The sequence below is a fragment of the Barbus barbus genome (genome assembly GCF_936440315.1).
Source record: "Barbus barbus genome assembly, chromosome: 5".
Classification (NCBI taxonomy): Eukaryota; Metazoa; Chordata; class Actinopteri; order Cypriniformes; family Cyprinidae; genus Barbus; species Barbus barbus.
This window is the reverse complement of record NC_136733.1, coordinates 37,291,525-37,307,428: the sequence shown is the minus strand read 5'-3', so window position 1 is coordinate 37,307,428 and position 15,904 is coordinate 37,291,525. Positions and strand designations below refer to the sequence as shown.

Genomic DNA, 15,904 nt, shown 5'->3' with positions numbered 1-15,904 from the left:
TACTGCTGGCCTTTCAAAAGAGCCCAAAGAAAAAGCCACATCTGACACTTGCATGATTAATGATTAGAAATGCATGGATTTATCGAATTCTTGGGGAATAAGTGCCATTTTCTCTCAAATAACCATTATGTTGTTAGTTAGTTAGTTAGTTAGAAATTAGTGTTCCCCAAATACAAGGAAATTACCCGCCTAGAGGTGAAACCAAGAAACATTCCTATGGTGGGGAAACAATATACTGTATATCGTATCCCCGGATGACACAATGCATTGAAAAGTTGTGACTGAATGCAAACAAACAAACACACTCCCTACCTGTCTCAGGATGGCAAGTCCCATGTTGATTACAGTTGCAAGGTACACAAGGGGAGAAGGGTCCACCATTAGGGGTTTCCCTGGTGAATCCAGGAGCACAGTGTTCACAGAACTGCCCAGTGAATCCTATGGGACAAGTACACTCCTCCACCCATGAAGCATGTGGAACCATATTGTAGTTTGTCCGGACTGCAGATTCAAGGCTTACCCTGGAGAGCTGGGAGGTGTCTGTAAACAAGAAAAAAAGATACATCACTTATAATAATTGTACAACCTACTTATAAACTATACAATAAATAAATAAATACACTATAGTTTAAAAGTTTGAGACCATTATCATTTAAATTTTTTTTTATTGAATTTTCACTGTTATACAAAAATAAGACATCACCCAAAACAAACAAACACACACACACACACACACACACACACGCACGCACGCACGCACACACACACACACTCACACACACATGTTGGTTTTTGTGGTTTATGGGGACTCTCCATAGGCGTAATGGTTTTTATACTGAACAAACTGTGTGTGCTATTGCCCTACACCAACCCTACACCTAAACTTAGTCCTCACAGGAGACTTTGTGCATTTTTAGATTTTCAAAAAAACACCATTTAGTATGTTTTTTAAGCCTTTTGAATTACGGGGACATAGGCAGTGTCCTCATAAACCACCTTCATATTGTAATACCTCTGTCATACCCATGTCATTATACAAATTTGCGTCCTCATAAACCACATAAACATGCACACACACACACACACACACACACACACAAAACACAAATAGCTCAGATTTTTTAAATAAAACAGGACTACCCCATATATAACAGATTAGGGAAAGAGGAAAGAAGAAAAAAAAGAATACAGCAGAAAAGTTAAATGTCCAGAGAATTACACAATTACAATATTCCTTGTAGTATAATAGGGCGAAGATGAGGTTCCATGTAGACCAGATATGGAGTCCAGACTTTATAAAACTGGCCTGTTTTTTGATGTAATACATAGGTAAGACGCTCCAGGGGAATCAGCTCAAAAATTATCTTATGCCAACCTTTAAGTGATGGAGATTTATCACTAATCCAATTAAGTAATTTTTTTTTTTCTGGCAGCAAAGGAGAGAATATTATACAATTTCTTGTTCTCAGATGAAACAATGCATTTATTAGGTATACCCAATACCAATGAGACTGGGTCAAAATCCAACTGCATATTAAATATATTTTCCATTTCCGCACCAAAAACCAATACCTTTGCAGTCTGTTACATGACCACAGACAATGTGTTAAAGTACCTACTTCAGTTTTCCATTTTAGACACATAGGCGATATAGAGGGGTTAAAAAAATGCCTGCAGTTAGGAGAAATACGGAGTCTATCTTAAATTGTATTTCTCTTGTACGTGTACAAACAGATATTTTCTTAGCGTAAGACCAAATGTCATCCCATGTTTCATCATCAATATCAGTAGCTAACTCTTCCTCCTATGTAGTTTTAATTCTCTGTGTATCAGCAGAAGAAATTGAACACATAGCACTATAAAATCTACCCAAATAAATTTTTTCCAGATGATAAAAATAATAACCTCTTAATAGAAGATATCTCACAATTTCTAACAAGTGTTGTGCTATTAGTAATATAATGTCTCAATTAGAGGAATAAAAATAAACCATGTTTGAACAACTGGTACTTCTGAGTTAACTCCACAAATGACATTAATTTATTATCTGAAAACATATCCCTAAGCCTGATAAGTGCAACGGGCGAACAAGACGTGAGACGTGTGGATCCAAGTGCAAGCTTTTATTTATGAACATAGTCAATAAACAGGCAGGGTCAAACAACGGCAAACAGATATGGTACGGGCAAGACACAGAGCAATCCTAGGGCTAGCGAGAGTCGACGATCGGTGAACAATATCCAACAGGACAAGGCAGAGAGATAATCCAGGTATACGAGCAGTAGTCCAAGAGAGGTGCAAACAGAGTCCAAACGGCAAGGCAAAGGGGTAAATCCAGGAAACGCGGGCAAGAATCAAAACACTAGAAAAACACACAAGGCAAGACTATGACAACAAAGTGGGTTCCGTATCGCAGCTAAAACTAGGAGAGTTATAAATGCAGAACAATACTGGAACTAAACAGAAAAACACAGAGTGGCTCGGTAAGGCAGCTAACACTAGGGGAGCGATAAACGCAATACAATACTCGGCAGAGAGGAAGAGGAAGTCCATGGTTTATGTAGGGTGTGTGATCAGTGCAATCAGCTGTGTGTCGTCAGTGCAATGGATGATGGGAATTGTAGTCTGAGGTGGCGTGCAACAGTTAGTGTGGTGCAAGAATCCAAGTGGTGAGCGAGTGACCTCTGGTGGTGAGTTACCGGAAGTTCATAGATCAGATTCATGACAATACGACCCAAATTACTCTAACGTTTAAAACCATCATCCAAAATTCATGAAGTGAAATCAGGATTGTTTAATATTGGGGTAAAGAAATAAGTCAATTTAGATCTACCTTCAAGCCTACACACTGATCTCCATGCTTTCAGAGTATTAACTATAATTGGATTATCATATATCTCTTTCATGTTTTGAAAGCTCTTAACAAAAAGAAGAGCTCTTAAACTAAATTGTGAAAAGGAGGAATTTGTTTTAGTGACAGTAGCTCCACAGTGCAACAGAATGACAGTGACAGGACAGGACACAGATAATAAAAAAATAATGTACAAATATACAAAATGGACAATATGCAAAATAGCACAAACACAAACACATTTATTCATTCTCCAAAGCGACTTACAATTGCTATATATGTCAGAGGTCGCACGCCTCTGGAGCAACTAGGGGTTAGGTGTCTTGCTCAGGGACACATTGGTGTCCCACAGTGGATTCGAACCCGGGTCTCTCACACCAAAGGCATGTGTCTTATCCACTGCGCCATCACCACCCCAATATACACAATAGACAATTCAGTATGTACAGGTATGTTAGGTGCAAATTTGAAATGTAATAAGTTTGTGTATTAAGTAAAAAATAAAAAGTATGATAGTGTTGTGTGTTTCATGTTTATTGTTAAGAGTTCAAATGTTCATGAGATGGATTGCCTGAGGGAAGAAACTGTTATGTCTGGCTGTTCTGGTGCTCAGAGCTCTGTAGCGTCGCCCAGACGGCAACAGTTCAATGAGGGAGTGTGCTGGATGTGAGGGGTCCAGAGTGATTTTACCAGCCCTTTTGCTCACTCTGGGTAAGTACAGTTCTTGGAGACTAGGGAGGGTTGTACCAATGATTCGCTCAGCAGTCCGGACTACCTTCTGTAGTCTTCTGAGGTCAGATTTGGTAGCTGAGCTGAACCAGACAGTTAATGAAGTGCAGAGTGCGGATTCAATGATGGTGGAGTAGAACTGTTTCAGCAGCTCCTGTGGCAGGTTGAACTTCCTCAGCTGGCGAAGGAAGTAGAACCTCTTCTGGGCCTTTTTGACAATAGAGTCAATGTGAATGTCCCACTTCAGGTACTGAGAGATGGTGCTGCCCAGAAATCTGAAAGACTCAACTGCAGTCACAGTGCTGTTCATGATGGTGAGTGGGGGGAGTGCAGGTGTCGCGGTCCTACTCCACCCCGCTCCGAGCGTCTCCGGCGTGGGAGGCGGGCGCTCTAACGAGGAGGCTAAAGGCCATGGCCTCTAGCGTCAGTCGCTAGAGAGCCACTTGAGATCGGGGAGTGAGGTTTAACCTGCACAGCACTTACCCGCTGGCCTCTGCTACACTCACCCCCCTAAACCTCACTCCCATCCGGGTCACGGCACCAAATGTCACCGGTTCTACTTCGCCTCGCTCCGAGCAGGATTCGAACCACGGTCTCCGGCGTGGGAGGCGGGCGCTCTAACGAGGAGGCTAAAGGCCACGGCCTCTAGCGTCAGTCGCTAGAGCGCCACTTGAGATCGGGGAGTGAGGTTTAACCTGCACAGCACTTACCCGCTGGCCTCTGCTACACAGGGGGGTTTCTCCTGAAGTCCACGATCATCTCCACTGTTTTGAGCGTGTTGAGCTCCAGGTTGTTAAGACTGCATCAGACAGCCAGCTCCTTAACCTCCCGTCTGTAAGCAGACTCGTCACCGTCCTGAATGAGGCCAATGACTGTGGTATCATCTGCAAACTTCAGGAGCTTGACAAAGGGGTCTTTAGATGTGCAGTCAATGGTGTAGAGGGAGAAGAGCAGTGGGGAGAGAACGCAGTCCTGAGGAGCTCCAGTGCTGATGGTGTGGGTGCTGGATGTGTATTTTCCCAGCCTCACTAGCTGCTGCCTGTCTGTCAGGAAGCTGTTGATCCACTGACAGATGGAGGTGGGGACGGGGAGCTGAGTTAGTTTGGGCAGGAGGAGCTTTGGAATGATAGTGTTAAAGGCCGAGCTGAAGTCCACAAACAGGATCCTCACATAAGTCCCTGGTCTGTCATGGTGTTGCAGTATGTAATGCAGTCCCATGCTGACTGCATCATCCACAGACCTGTTTGCTCTTTAGGCAAACTGCACGGGATCCAGTAAGGGTCCAGTGATGTCCTTCAGATAAGCCAAAACCAGTTTTTCAAATGACTTCATGACTATAGATGTTAGAGCCACAGGTCTGTAGTCGTTAAGTCCAGTTATCTTGGGTTTCTTTGGGACAGGGATGATGGTGGAGTGTTTGAAACATGAGGGGACTTCACACAGCTCCTTTACTGTCCCAATACTTATGCTCACATCAGATAGAGGGATGAAACTCTAAAAGTGCTGAACTTCTTAGCTGGTAAAACATGTATGCGTTGAATCACCCAATAATAAAATGTGACATTCTGTAGTTTTGTCTCATTTTCATCTTTTAATCATATTTTTAAATGTCTTGACTCCACAGCCAACAGAGCAATTTTGTCTTTACTGTTCCAATACTTTTGGAGGGCACTGTATGTAAGATGCTATGTGACAGAAAAACAATTTTTTTTTAAGAGTAAGAAACATCATGTGCCGACTAAGAAAAGTCAAGTGCCCATTCAAACTTTTTTTTTTTTGTTTGTTTGTTTGTTTTTATAGGGAAAAAAGGATTCAGCAGTTCTGATGGATTTGGAAAGAGCATTCCACCGTGAATCTACACTGAATGTGAAATCACTGCGTCCCGTCCACTTGTAATTGCCCTCACGATGTAGCTTAGCTAGCCTGCCTGCTAAAGCTCCCCTCTGCCTCTCTCTCACCTTTGCTTACACACAGACAGACATCAGGACCACTGGGTGCAAGCAGATAGAATCTTTGATCACCATATGAATAAATGAACAAAGAATGAATTAATCAATAAGGGCTGAGTGGGGAGAGGTGGAACATGGTGAAGGTGAGTGGGTCTTTGTTTCTCTCAGGGATCCATACTGCCTCATAAATAGTGATAGATAGTGAATTTCTCTTTCACCTCAACTCTCTCTCTTCCTCCAGGGTTTCTGTGTCCTATCGCCTCAACTTCTCAACTTTCATATCAGGACATGGCCAGGAAAACTAATGTTTGCGTGTGCTTTTGAGAGAAACCGGCATTTGCGTGTGCGTGGCTGTATACAGACAAACTGATTATCACGTGCACACTGTAGCAGAAGGGGAGAGTGGTTCAAACACATGCACGGATTTCAGCGCAGGGGTTTCCACGAATCAATGAGAGGACCTGCCAGTGCAGGACAAAGTAGAAAAAATAATTATGCTCTTTGGTAAGATGTAATTTACTTCCTTTGATGAAGAAAACAGACGAGAGAGAGACAGTGTGTGTGAGAAAATACATATTCAGTAATGCTCCACCGCAGAATCACACTGTTTGTCTCAAACTCTATGCTGCATGTGTAAGTGCAGCTTGGCAGGGATGTAAAGAGTACACAAATGCAACAGAAAAGCTTCAGGTTAGCAGAAAACACTTCAAATTAAAACCGCCATATGCTGACCGATATACATAAAGTCGCAGACAATGTCATGACTGAAACCACAGTTGTTTTACATGCTCATTTGTAGTTACTTTAAGGTATTTAAAATATATATATTTTTATTACCTTATACTTTAATTGTTCACGACAAAAAAATGTACATCTTGTTGCAACATTTTGGTCAAAATCCCATGTTATAAAAGATGAAGTGTTATAAGCTTGGTCTACCTTTTCATAACTGAATATAAAAAATTATGACCAGTCTGCAACTGGCCCCATTTCTTTATATACCCGTGTAATTACCCTTTTGGCACATCTCTTAACCCTGTAAAACTAAATATAAACAGAAATGAATATAACAAATGCAAACTCAAATTATGCTTTACTGAAACACAGTCATTGCACAGGAGTAATGTTCATTAAACCTAATTGTCATTCATATTCCAGAATTAAATAAAAAATCTTTTTTTTTTTGAGAAAGTCAAAAAATAATCTGTTAAAGGAAAAACAACATGGTGATTTATGTTTAAATAAATAAAACATTGAATTCATGCTAGAATGTAAACATTTATACCTATAATCCACTAAGCTGTATTGCATTCCAATGTGTGACATTTTCCAATCGGCAAGTACAGTGGTACATCACTGCATATATCTCAATGAGCACAGAAATCATGTCACAATGAAAGGCAATCACCAAAACAATCACAGGCCTGGAAAGAATTGGGGGCATGACCAAAGTTCCAGGATCCTCTAGACTACTAATCGATGGCTGATTACAGTACAGTCCATACTGCCAAGTTAGAAATGCATGTTTCCTTGCCAATTTAAATCAATTTCTTTTGGTCTTTAATGACTGCATTTCGGTCTCATTTTAGTGCATGTCTTTTCCTTACACAATTGCGCAACACACACATATACAAACATAAAAACAACATATTTATACATATAAACAATGACTTACAGTTCTGTCCTCCTGCATTGCTGATATGTAGTGCGGTTAGATTGTAAAGCATTCGGAGAAACTCAAATGGGGCAATAGATGGATTTACACTCTTCTCTGTTAACCTGGAGACCAGAGAGCAGAAAGATAATAGTTAGAAACATGTGACTGTGTGTCTGCTAAAATGACTACGGCAGTGTTTTTCAAGAGAAAACAGCGCTCCTCAGACTTTATAAAACTGAGGCTTTTCATTAAGGCACACTAGGTCTTGTCAATTTTAGCCAACGGAATAAGAAGTCTCTCGCTATGAGTGAGTCACAAAATATATGATTTTTCTTGTCATTCTGGTAGGAAAGTGCCTGTCTAAACAACAAATGCAATTTTATATGCTTGTATGAACAGAAAAGTTTCAGGTTGGTAGAAAACACTGCCAAGTAAAATTGCCTTTCTGACAGACCTGGTAAGATGCTTTTTTTAAAGTTGTGAGTGCTAAATACAGGTACAAATAGTGTAGTAATTGGTGTAATAAACAGCACTGCAAGAATAAATTATAACCAGCACTTTCATGAGAACAACTACAATATACTTTTAAACAGAGAGCCCAATGCTGTGATAAATCTGGCATCTTTTCACCCATCACAAGGTTATACATTTAAGCTAAAATGCAATGAACATCCTCATTAGCAACATGAACAACAGTATTCTTATTGAATTTCTCCATAATGTGAACCTACCAGCCTGCAAATGTCCTTAAAGAGCATTATGTTTGTTTTATGTTTTATTTTGTGGTTCATCTGATCTTAGAGTTTTTGGCAAGTTGTCCTCTTCTCTGATTTGTGTGAAATGCTACATCCCTTTTTATTCACATGTATTACTTTATTACAAATAAATAATACAGCAAAGTCATTCAACCTAAAGAGGCAGTAACATAAGAAATATCAATACAAAATGTCAGGAGTGTTCAGAGGAGTGGACTATAAAGAAATAGTACAGAGAAGAATTGCATTTGAAAAGTATAATTTCTTTTCACACTGTTTTGTTTTTGCAGAATTTTATTTTACAAAAGTATATATGTTTTATATGAAAAAATTGGTGAAGGAAAGTACCTGCATCCACTCTATAAAAACTAGGATAAAGGATTCCGTGAAAATATAAAATCACAACACATACTTGTGTGGGAAGATTGTTTGGCTTAGTTATTCACACACAAAGTGATCAGATCATTGTTAACAGCACACAATGAGGCATAATTGAATTACCCTTTCAGTTATGTTGCTTTAAACACCTACTTAAAATCTTGGCTAAATTTGGTATAGTATGCTACTCTTACTATCTGCAATGTCTTAGTACAGAGTACAGATGAGGCCAAAATGAGGCAGAGAAGTGATTTCTGTCCATTTACATAAGCACCGTGAAATTTAAGATAATAAATTAAATTAGAAATATTCCTGCCAGACCACCAATTAGTTGCCAAATCTGATCTTGGAATGCCTTTTAAACCATGTGCCACATTTCAGCAATATATTCACTATCTGCCAACATAGTAGGGAATAACACACTCACTCACACACACCTGAGAGTGAAAGTGTTGATGGGTGTCTTCTCCAATGAGGAATAACTCTCCTGTTGAAAGTACAAATCAGCAGTAGCTGATATTCCGGAGCCCTCCAGCATCACGGTCACACTTCTGGGCAAGAGTTCCTCCAGCTCAGCCGTAAATGACACGCTAAGGGTGAGTCCGTAACTTAGCAACCTGTTCCCCAGATATTTATCTGCAATATAAAGATAAAACATTTAACACGTACCATGCATACTCCAATTTGTATGACCATGGTGTGATTAAGCAAACATGAGTGTAACATCTATCAGATAGCAACAGCTGGGTTGTGAATTGAGTTAAGTGGTTTGCTCAAGGGCAGCGCAGAATTTTCTGGAACACAAACTCACAACCTGCAGATTACCAGCACATTACACCAGCCACCGAGCCGCAACGACCTGATTACCAAAGATAAACACCAGCACAATGAAGAGTGTGTGACTGTGAAAGATAACAACTGTAAAAATATATTAGGAAGCCAAAATGTTCAGTTCACAGAAAGAAAGTGGATTTTCTGCTTTGGAGAAAAAAGATGGCTGTATCTCTCTGATCTTGTTGTGTTTGTACATCTCTATATGCAAGAGAGTGTAAGAGGATGAACATAATTGCCACTCATATCTTCTAGCCTCATTAAAGAGCTTTAACAAGACTTCAAAGAACCCCATGCTGAGCTTTCACCAACATTCACATGCACGGACACACACACAAATAATACATATATTTTGAAGCTCATAAAGTCATCTCCATTGAATAATTCTGTAATAATAGAAAAGTCCAGAGTGGACGTTAAGTAGCAGGCATTTTAAATAGCATCAGCAGTCAAGCTTGCTCTACAACATTCCTTTTGTAGCAATAGTATTTAAAATACCAGTAGAGAATGCAGAAGCATGTGGTACTGAATCTCATTTGTAAATTAAATATCACTGGGCTGGTGTTCTTATACTATAATTATGTATACTGCCCTACAAAGACCTTAACTCGCTAGAGTGTGAAACTGAGAAAAATGACTTTAAAGTTTTTTAATTGTCCAGCCAAACTAATTATAGGTAGGACACTGGAAATTTGGCAATTAGATGTTTTAGTAATGAAAATTATCTACATTAAAAAATTGTGAGCTCAAACTTGATTTTTACTCCTATTTTGAAGTTAATGTACTCTGCCTTTGCATACCGTTTTGCAACCAATTTATTTGCTATGCTCAGTAACGTAAAATAATTCTAGACATAGCATAATTACTTATATTAGCTTGAATTAAGTAGCCTAACCTAAAAGAACGACTTGTGGATTTATGTGAACGCCAGCAAGCAGGTATGCTCAGAAATGCGTGTGGATTAAACATCTCCGACGTTCATTGCTATGGATTGATTTTATCGGGTTACAAGAAAAGGTAGGATATAGATTAAATTGTGAACTGTTAGGCTACTGATTTTATGACTGATCATGCTACATGCTAAGGCATTCAAGTACACACGCATCCAACTAGAAGTTACAGCCTGGTGATCACCGTATAACTCCAAGCTGGAACCATAACTTCATTTTGACACGCAGTTAAACAAAGGCAGAACGCCGTAACTCAATTTGAGCGTTCCAAACAAAGCGAATGAGCCGTTACTGGTGTTATACGGTGTTCTGCCTTGGTTTCTCTGGGGCTTTTTGAAGACTACCCATTATTTCCTCGGAAAAACAACGAAATCAAGATACTTAAGTACATGATAAAGTTATATCAATAACTCATTTTCATTTTCAACAAAAATCGAAGTTACGGTCTTTTGCCTTTGCACGGCAGTATAGATACTGTGCAGTGGCTTTATCCATTTTCTGAGGTTACTGTGCAAACATAGTGGCTTTATGCAGAAAAATGCAAGTGCTTTTTTTTTTTTAAAGCATTCCAAATTAATTTGCATGATGCAAATTTTATTTTTTGGAGCATTGCAAAAGTTAAGCCATCCTATTCTATTATCCATGAAATATGAAATATTTCAGCAATGAAAAAAAAAGTTATTGATTCAAATATATAATAATTAATATAGAATATTTAAATACTATTTAATAAAATTGTCAGCTATTATAAAACTGCAATTATGAGAAGGAATTATGAGATATAAAGTCAAAATTATGACTGAGGCAAAATTCCCAACAATGAAAACATACCATAACAATCTTGTTTTATCTTACTTGAATACTTTGTAAATTCTCCTACAGCACACCCTTTTAAATAATGCTTACACCCATTCCAAGGTGGTTGTGTGTATGTGAGAGTTTAATTATTTGTTTTTGATGGGGCGCCTCCAAGCAGCTGGTGCCCAAGGGTCTCCAGGACCATAATTCCTCCTTGGGGCCACTGTATCTGTAGGCGGTTAGTCTTTACACCTCACTGAAGTTAATACTTGCTTCAGTCGAAGAACATTTTCCAGAGATGAGTTACACATCTCAGGACATAAAGCGATAGTAATACCTGTGAAAAATGTGATAGAATAGGATGGAGAGGGTGAGCTAAAGGAAAGACAGACTGTAAAATTTTTGCCCAGACAACAGAATAGCCAGTGGTTACAGTAAAATTGTTTTATTGTATTGGGACTTTGAGAGAAACACCTACACCTGCTGGTGGTGATTAGATGCTCTGCTTAGGGATAGAGGTTCAGTAATGTTAACATTTCCTTTTCTTTTACTCTCAATACTTTTGTCTAACGGGCCATGGGCAAAAAAAACAATACATTTCATTCTGTGGCCCCTTAAACTTTAGTCACCCATTTAGAATCTGTAATTTAATGTGTGAAGTAAACGAAAATATTAGTTCCAACGTTTAAAAAAATACACACATTCAAAACTTTTCCTTGTCTAATTGTGAAGCTGTAAAGGAATACATGGCGACTCATAATTCTTTGCATACTGTCAAAAGTCAACACATAAATCATACCAAAATGATTGTCCTTCCTGTTATCTAAAGCATTAGCCGCTCTGTGGGATCAAATCTCTCATTGGACCATTATGTGGCATCCCTATGAGTTTCTTGTTCCCATCATCTCTTCACCATCGAACTGAACCCTGAAATACATGCACGGCGCCACATGCTTCACCTGAAACAAAGAGCTGTTCAACATTCTATGCCCCGACAACCTGAAAGCTTGTTAGATACTTAGCAGGAGTGTGTTTTCTTCTCCGCCCCCCTGCCGTTCCACATGCAGCGACAAGTATGAGTCAACTTCAACAAAAGGAGGCTAAAATGTTCTTTACCTGTTGGATTCCTGTTGTTTTCAGGTCTGATAGAATGCTATGAGAGTTTGTTCACAAACTCCAGCACCTGTAGAGATGCTGAGGCAAATTTTAACTTGGAAAAAAATATCTACAATGGGTGTGCTCCATTTTCTATTTTTGGTTTGTACTTTAAAGGGCAGAATGTGAAGAAATAATCTCTAAAGGAACGGAAAATAAACAATTTATTTTTAACATTCAATATTTAAACAGTTTCAATAAAACTCAGACTGGGTAGACGACATAGTCAATGGGATGCAAATGAAAGCAAAGCTGTGAGTTCAGTCCATTCAACACTATGCAGATGGATAGTTCACCCAAAAATAAAAATTCTGTCATTTAATCAACGAATGAATTAATTCCAAAATGAATGTATGCATTTTTCTTCTTTGGAACAATAAAGAAAATATTGGCAAACAGGTTTGACTTCCATTGTCATGTTTAAGCAGCAACAACAACACTGAAGCATTTTTCACAACTTCTTTTATGTTCCAAAGAAGAAAGAAAGTCATACAGTTTTCAAATGGCATGATTTTCATTTTTTGAGCGAACTGTACGTTTAAATTCATGTCTAACTATCACAACCTTCATTATTTCATACGAATAAAATTATGCTACAAAATAAACATTTAATTTTTAATGCATAATTTTAATTATAATTAAATATTTGTGATTTAATATATATTTATTTATGCTGTACATAATTACACAAATACAAAAAATGCAACACAAATTTAAAATATATTAAATATTACAAATATATTAAAATATTATGCAACTGCACTTCTCTCTTACAGCCTCATTTTTGTTTGGAGAACAACATATACAGTCTATACTGATTAAGGGAATGCGATTAACAGGAAACAAACTGCTAAAAGGGTTTCTGTATTTCCTAAAGCTCTATTAAAGGGATAGTTGTCATCAGCCTTTACGGCATTGGTTCTAGCTTTTGTTCACACAGCGTTCGTTCCGGGACTGAACCCGGCAATGTTACTAGGTCCCCAACCCGGGGTCGATCCCGGAATCAATCCCGGGACGTGTTTGCGTTCACACAGAAGGCACTCTGGCAATTTTCTGTCAATTTTCCGGCAATTTTCCGGGACCAACGTGCAGTGTGAAAGGGGCTTAAGTTACACAGTGAAGATTCTCCAGCTCACACAGAAGAGAGGCAGATCAGACAGTGATGTGGACAGGCGTACAAATCAGGTATTTATTCAGTATTTACCTCATTGCAACCACAGTGAGGTGTGCTTGCACTTTTTCCCGGTGTCATCCCACGCCACCCACTGTACTAAAAAACCCAGCGGCAGCATCAATGCGGCATATATCAGACCTTTAAACAGAGGAGTCTGGCCTTATTGCTGCAGTTCTATTGCTATTTCTGCATTTTACAATCAGTACAATCTTACATACGGGAGGAGAAGTTGGGTTGGATATCACGATTAAACCCCGGCTTTAAACATCAATCTCAGTGATTAAAGGATTGAGCATAATTTGTGCCACTTGTCTCAGTTGATCACATTTAATACGTTTCACCAGCGAGTTCTGATTGCCGGAGAAATTTATGCCAGGCATATGGTTGGCTGTCAGGGTGCATGGGCCAAGTTGTTCATGGACACAATATGGTACCTGGACGCATCCCTCTGAGGACAGGAGATGTTTAGATCTCCCTCCAACACCCATCCCTCTCTAACTCTAATCTCACAGCGACCTCCGTTTCTCTCCATCTGTGTTTGTGACTCCGAGACAGCTTGCGACCAGCTTTTGGGAGGTGTGTATGTGTGTTTATGTGAGCGTGTGTGTGTGCGTGACATGTTTTTTCCTCAAAGCTATGATAAATGTTCCACTCTGTCCTCTCACCATGGAGCAGATGTACCTCTGGGGAGATCACACACACACACACACACACACACACACACACAGACACACAGTCTGGGTCAGTCAGCCAGCTAAACTCTTGGCTTGGCTGCTTGGCTATGGTATCGCGTCTCACCCCTCTGTTGACATGGCAGCCTCAGCGGTGTCAAAAGCCCAAAGCTGTGCCCAGTAAGATGAGCTATTCAAGTGAAGAAACATTCGCACACAAACACACACTCATCCTTCCGATACACAAGACAGACTCAATCAGGAAAACGTTCCTCCTTCACATCGAAATTTCCTCTCCACAGAGATAATCTATAAAGTCCTTGGGTGTTGTTCCAGTTGTCAGGGTGGCTGTACTCTAAAGGAAATGCACGTGAATGACTAGATGCGAGTAAGCAGGAAAACAGAGAGGAAAGCAAGGAGAGCAAATGAGATCGTTAAATGCATCGAGGGAGCAATAGATCTCAGCGCATTTTAGCCGAGCTACCAGAACGGCACAAACAAGCTCTGTGCCGCAGCGATAAGAGAAACGGCACCAAGTGCTGCAAAGAGCTGAAAAAAGGGCAACGCTGCATCTCTGTGGCCAGTCGATGGTGGGAAAACAAAGATGGATGCGACTAAACAAACGAATTACGACCTTGTGGATACATATGAAACCTTACTATTCAATTTATGCTGCAAAAAAATCCACATTTGTGTATTTTAAGACTATTCAGTACAATAACGTTGTGTTGGTTATGGTGTATTTGTCTATGTCCCACTCGTAATCCATCAAAAAAACATGTGAGACATGAAGACGTGCTATTAACAGGATTTCTACCAGAGCGAGCAGCCAAGTTGGTCTGGGGAAGTGTCTCCCCGTGGCGGTAAATTGCTGTGTAGATGAGTAAATCCCCTCAGCCTGTCCACTACACTCAGGGGACCTGGACTAAAACTAGCCTCTGGACTGGCCTGTACAACTGGTTTATCTTCAAAGGCTGCTCTATGAAATACTATTTATGGCCAAGCATGCTAATTCTAGCCCATTGTTTATCATCTGTTTGTTTGTTTGCATAAAAAAGAACGCTTTGAATAAATTACACTACCACACACAGTCAAACCGTAAGCTATGGTAGGTTCAGCTTAGCAGAGTTGCTCTGAAAAGAACAGACTTAATGTAAAACACATAAATCCATTTTACAGGTTTAGCTTGAAGATATTTTCCTTGTCGTAAAAAAAATATTCGAATTGTCAGCATACACTATATAACTCAACAATCGTGACAGACACTGTAAATCTTGTAACTAGTCTAGAATAGTTTCAAAGAAGGCCAACTCCTACATGTTCGAAGAAGTGTATATTTGTTGTCTTACCAGGTGCTTTGTAGAAGCCATTCTCTTCTCTGTAGGGCAACAGATAGACTTCTCCCTCCTTCCAGATGAGGGATTGTTCGTGCCCTCTGGTGAACACACCCTTCCAGCCATCTGGATCTGAACACAGAGTACACACAACAAAGACTGAGATCATTGGTGAAAGTGCTTCTATTGTGCTTTTATTGTTTAATACAGAAATGCTCTTTAGAAATTGAATCAGCATAACAAAATGTTAAACGGAATCTTAAAATGTTAAACACAGAATGTGTTAGCATTGGGTTTGTCTCTCTTCTGCTTTTAACTCAAAATGTTTGTGCAATGCCTGATGGTCATGTTCACCAAAATAATTTTAGATAATCCAAAGAGTATCTTGTATCTAGTATCTAGACCCACTATACAAAGTGTCACATGATGAATTAATTTCGCACAATACATTTTTCTCTCTCATTTAAAATGTTAAAAAGCCCAAAACCTAAAATCCTTTTTTTTATGTGTTCCCAGTTCTTTTGCACCCCACTATATATCTCAACTATTACCTGAAAAATAATACAAAAAGTGCTGATAAAGTGAGTGAGGAAAGAAGTGTGTGATTGCAGTGGGAGGTGGGAATTGTGAACGTTGATATTCAGAATGCAAATCATGTCAAAACAGTATATG

General features: G+C 39.3%; 1 protein-coding gene across 1 annotated transcript in view; it reads right to left on the bottom strand.

Moving 5' to 3' along the window:
* Nucleotides 1-15,904, bottom strand: part of LOC306869782 (laminin subunit gamma-3-like) — a 68,465-nt gene that overhangs the window by 23,825 nt on the left and 28,736 nt on the right. Inside the window, exons 9-12 of the mRNA XM_079416687.1 lie at nt 15,248-15,364; nt 8,757-8,955; nt 7,205-7,308; nt 313-540 (exon numbers count right to left, since the gene is read on the bottom strand). Of these exons, the coding sequence (XP_079272813.1) occupies nt 313-540; nt 7,205-7,308; nt 8,757-8,955; nt 15,248-15,364 (648 nt within the window). The remainder of the gene's footprint in view (nt 1-312; nt 541-7,204; nt 7,309-8,756; nt 8,956-15,247; nt 15,365-15,904) is intronic.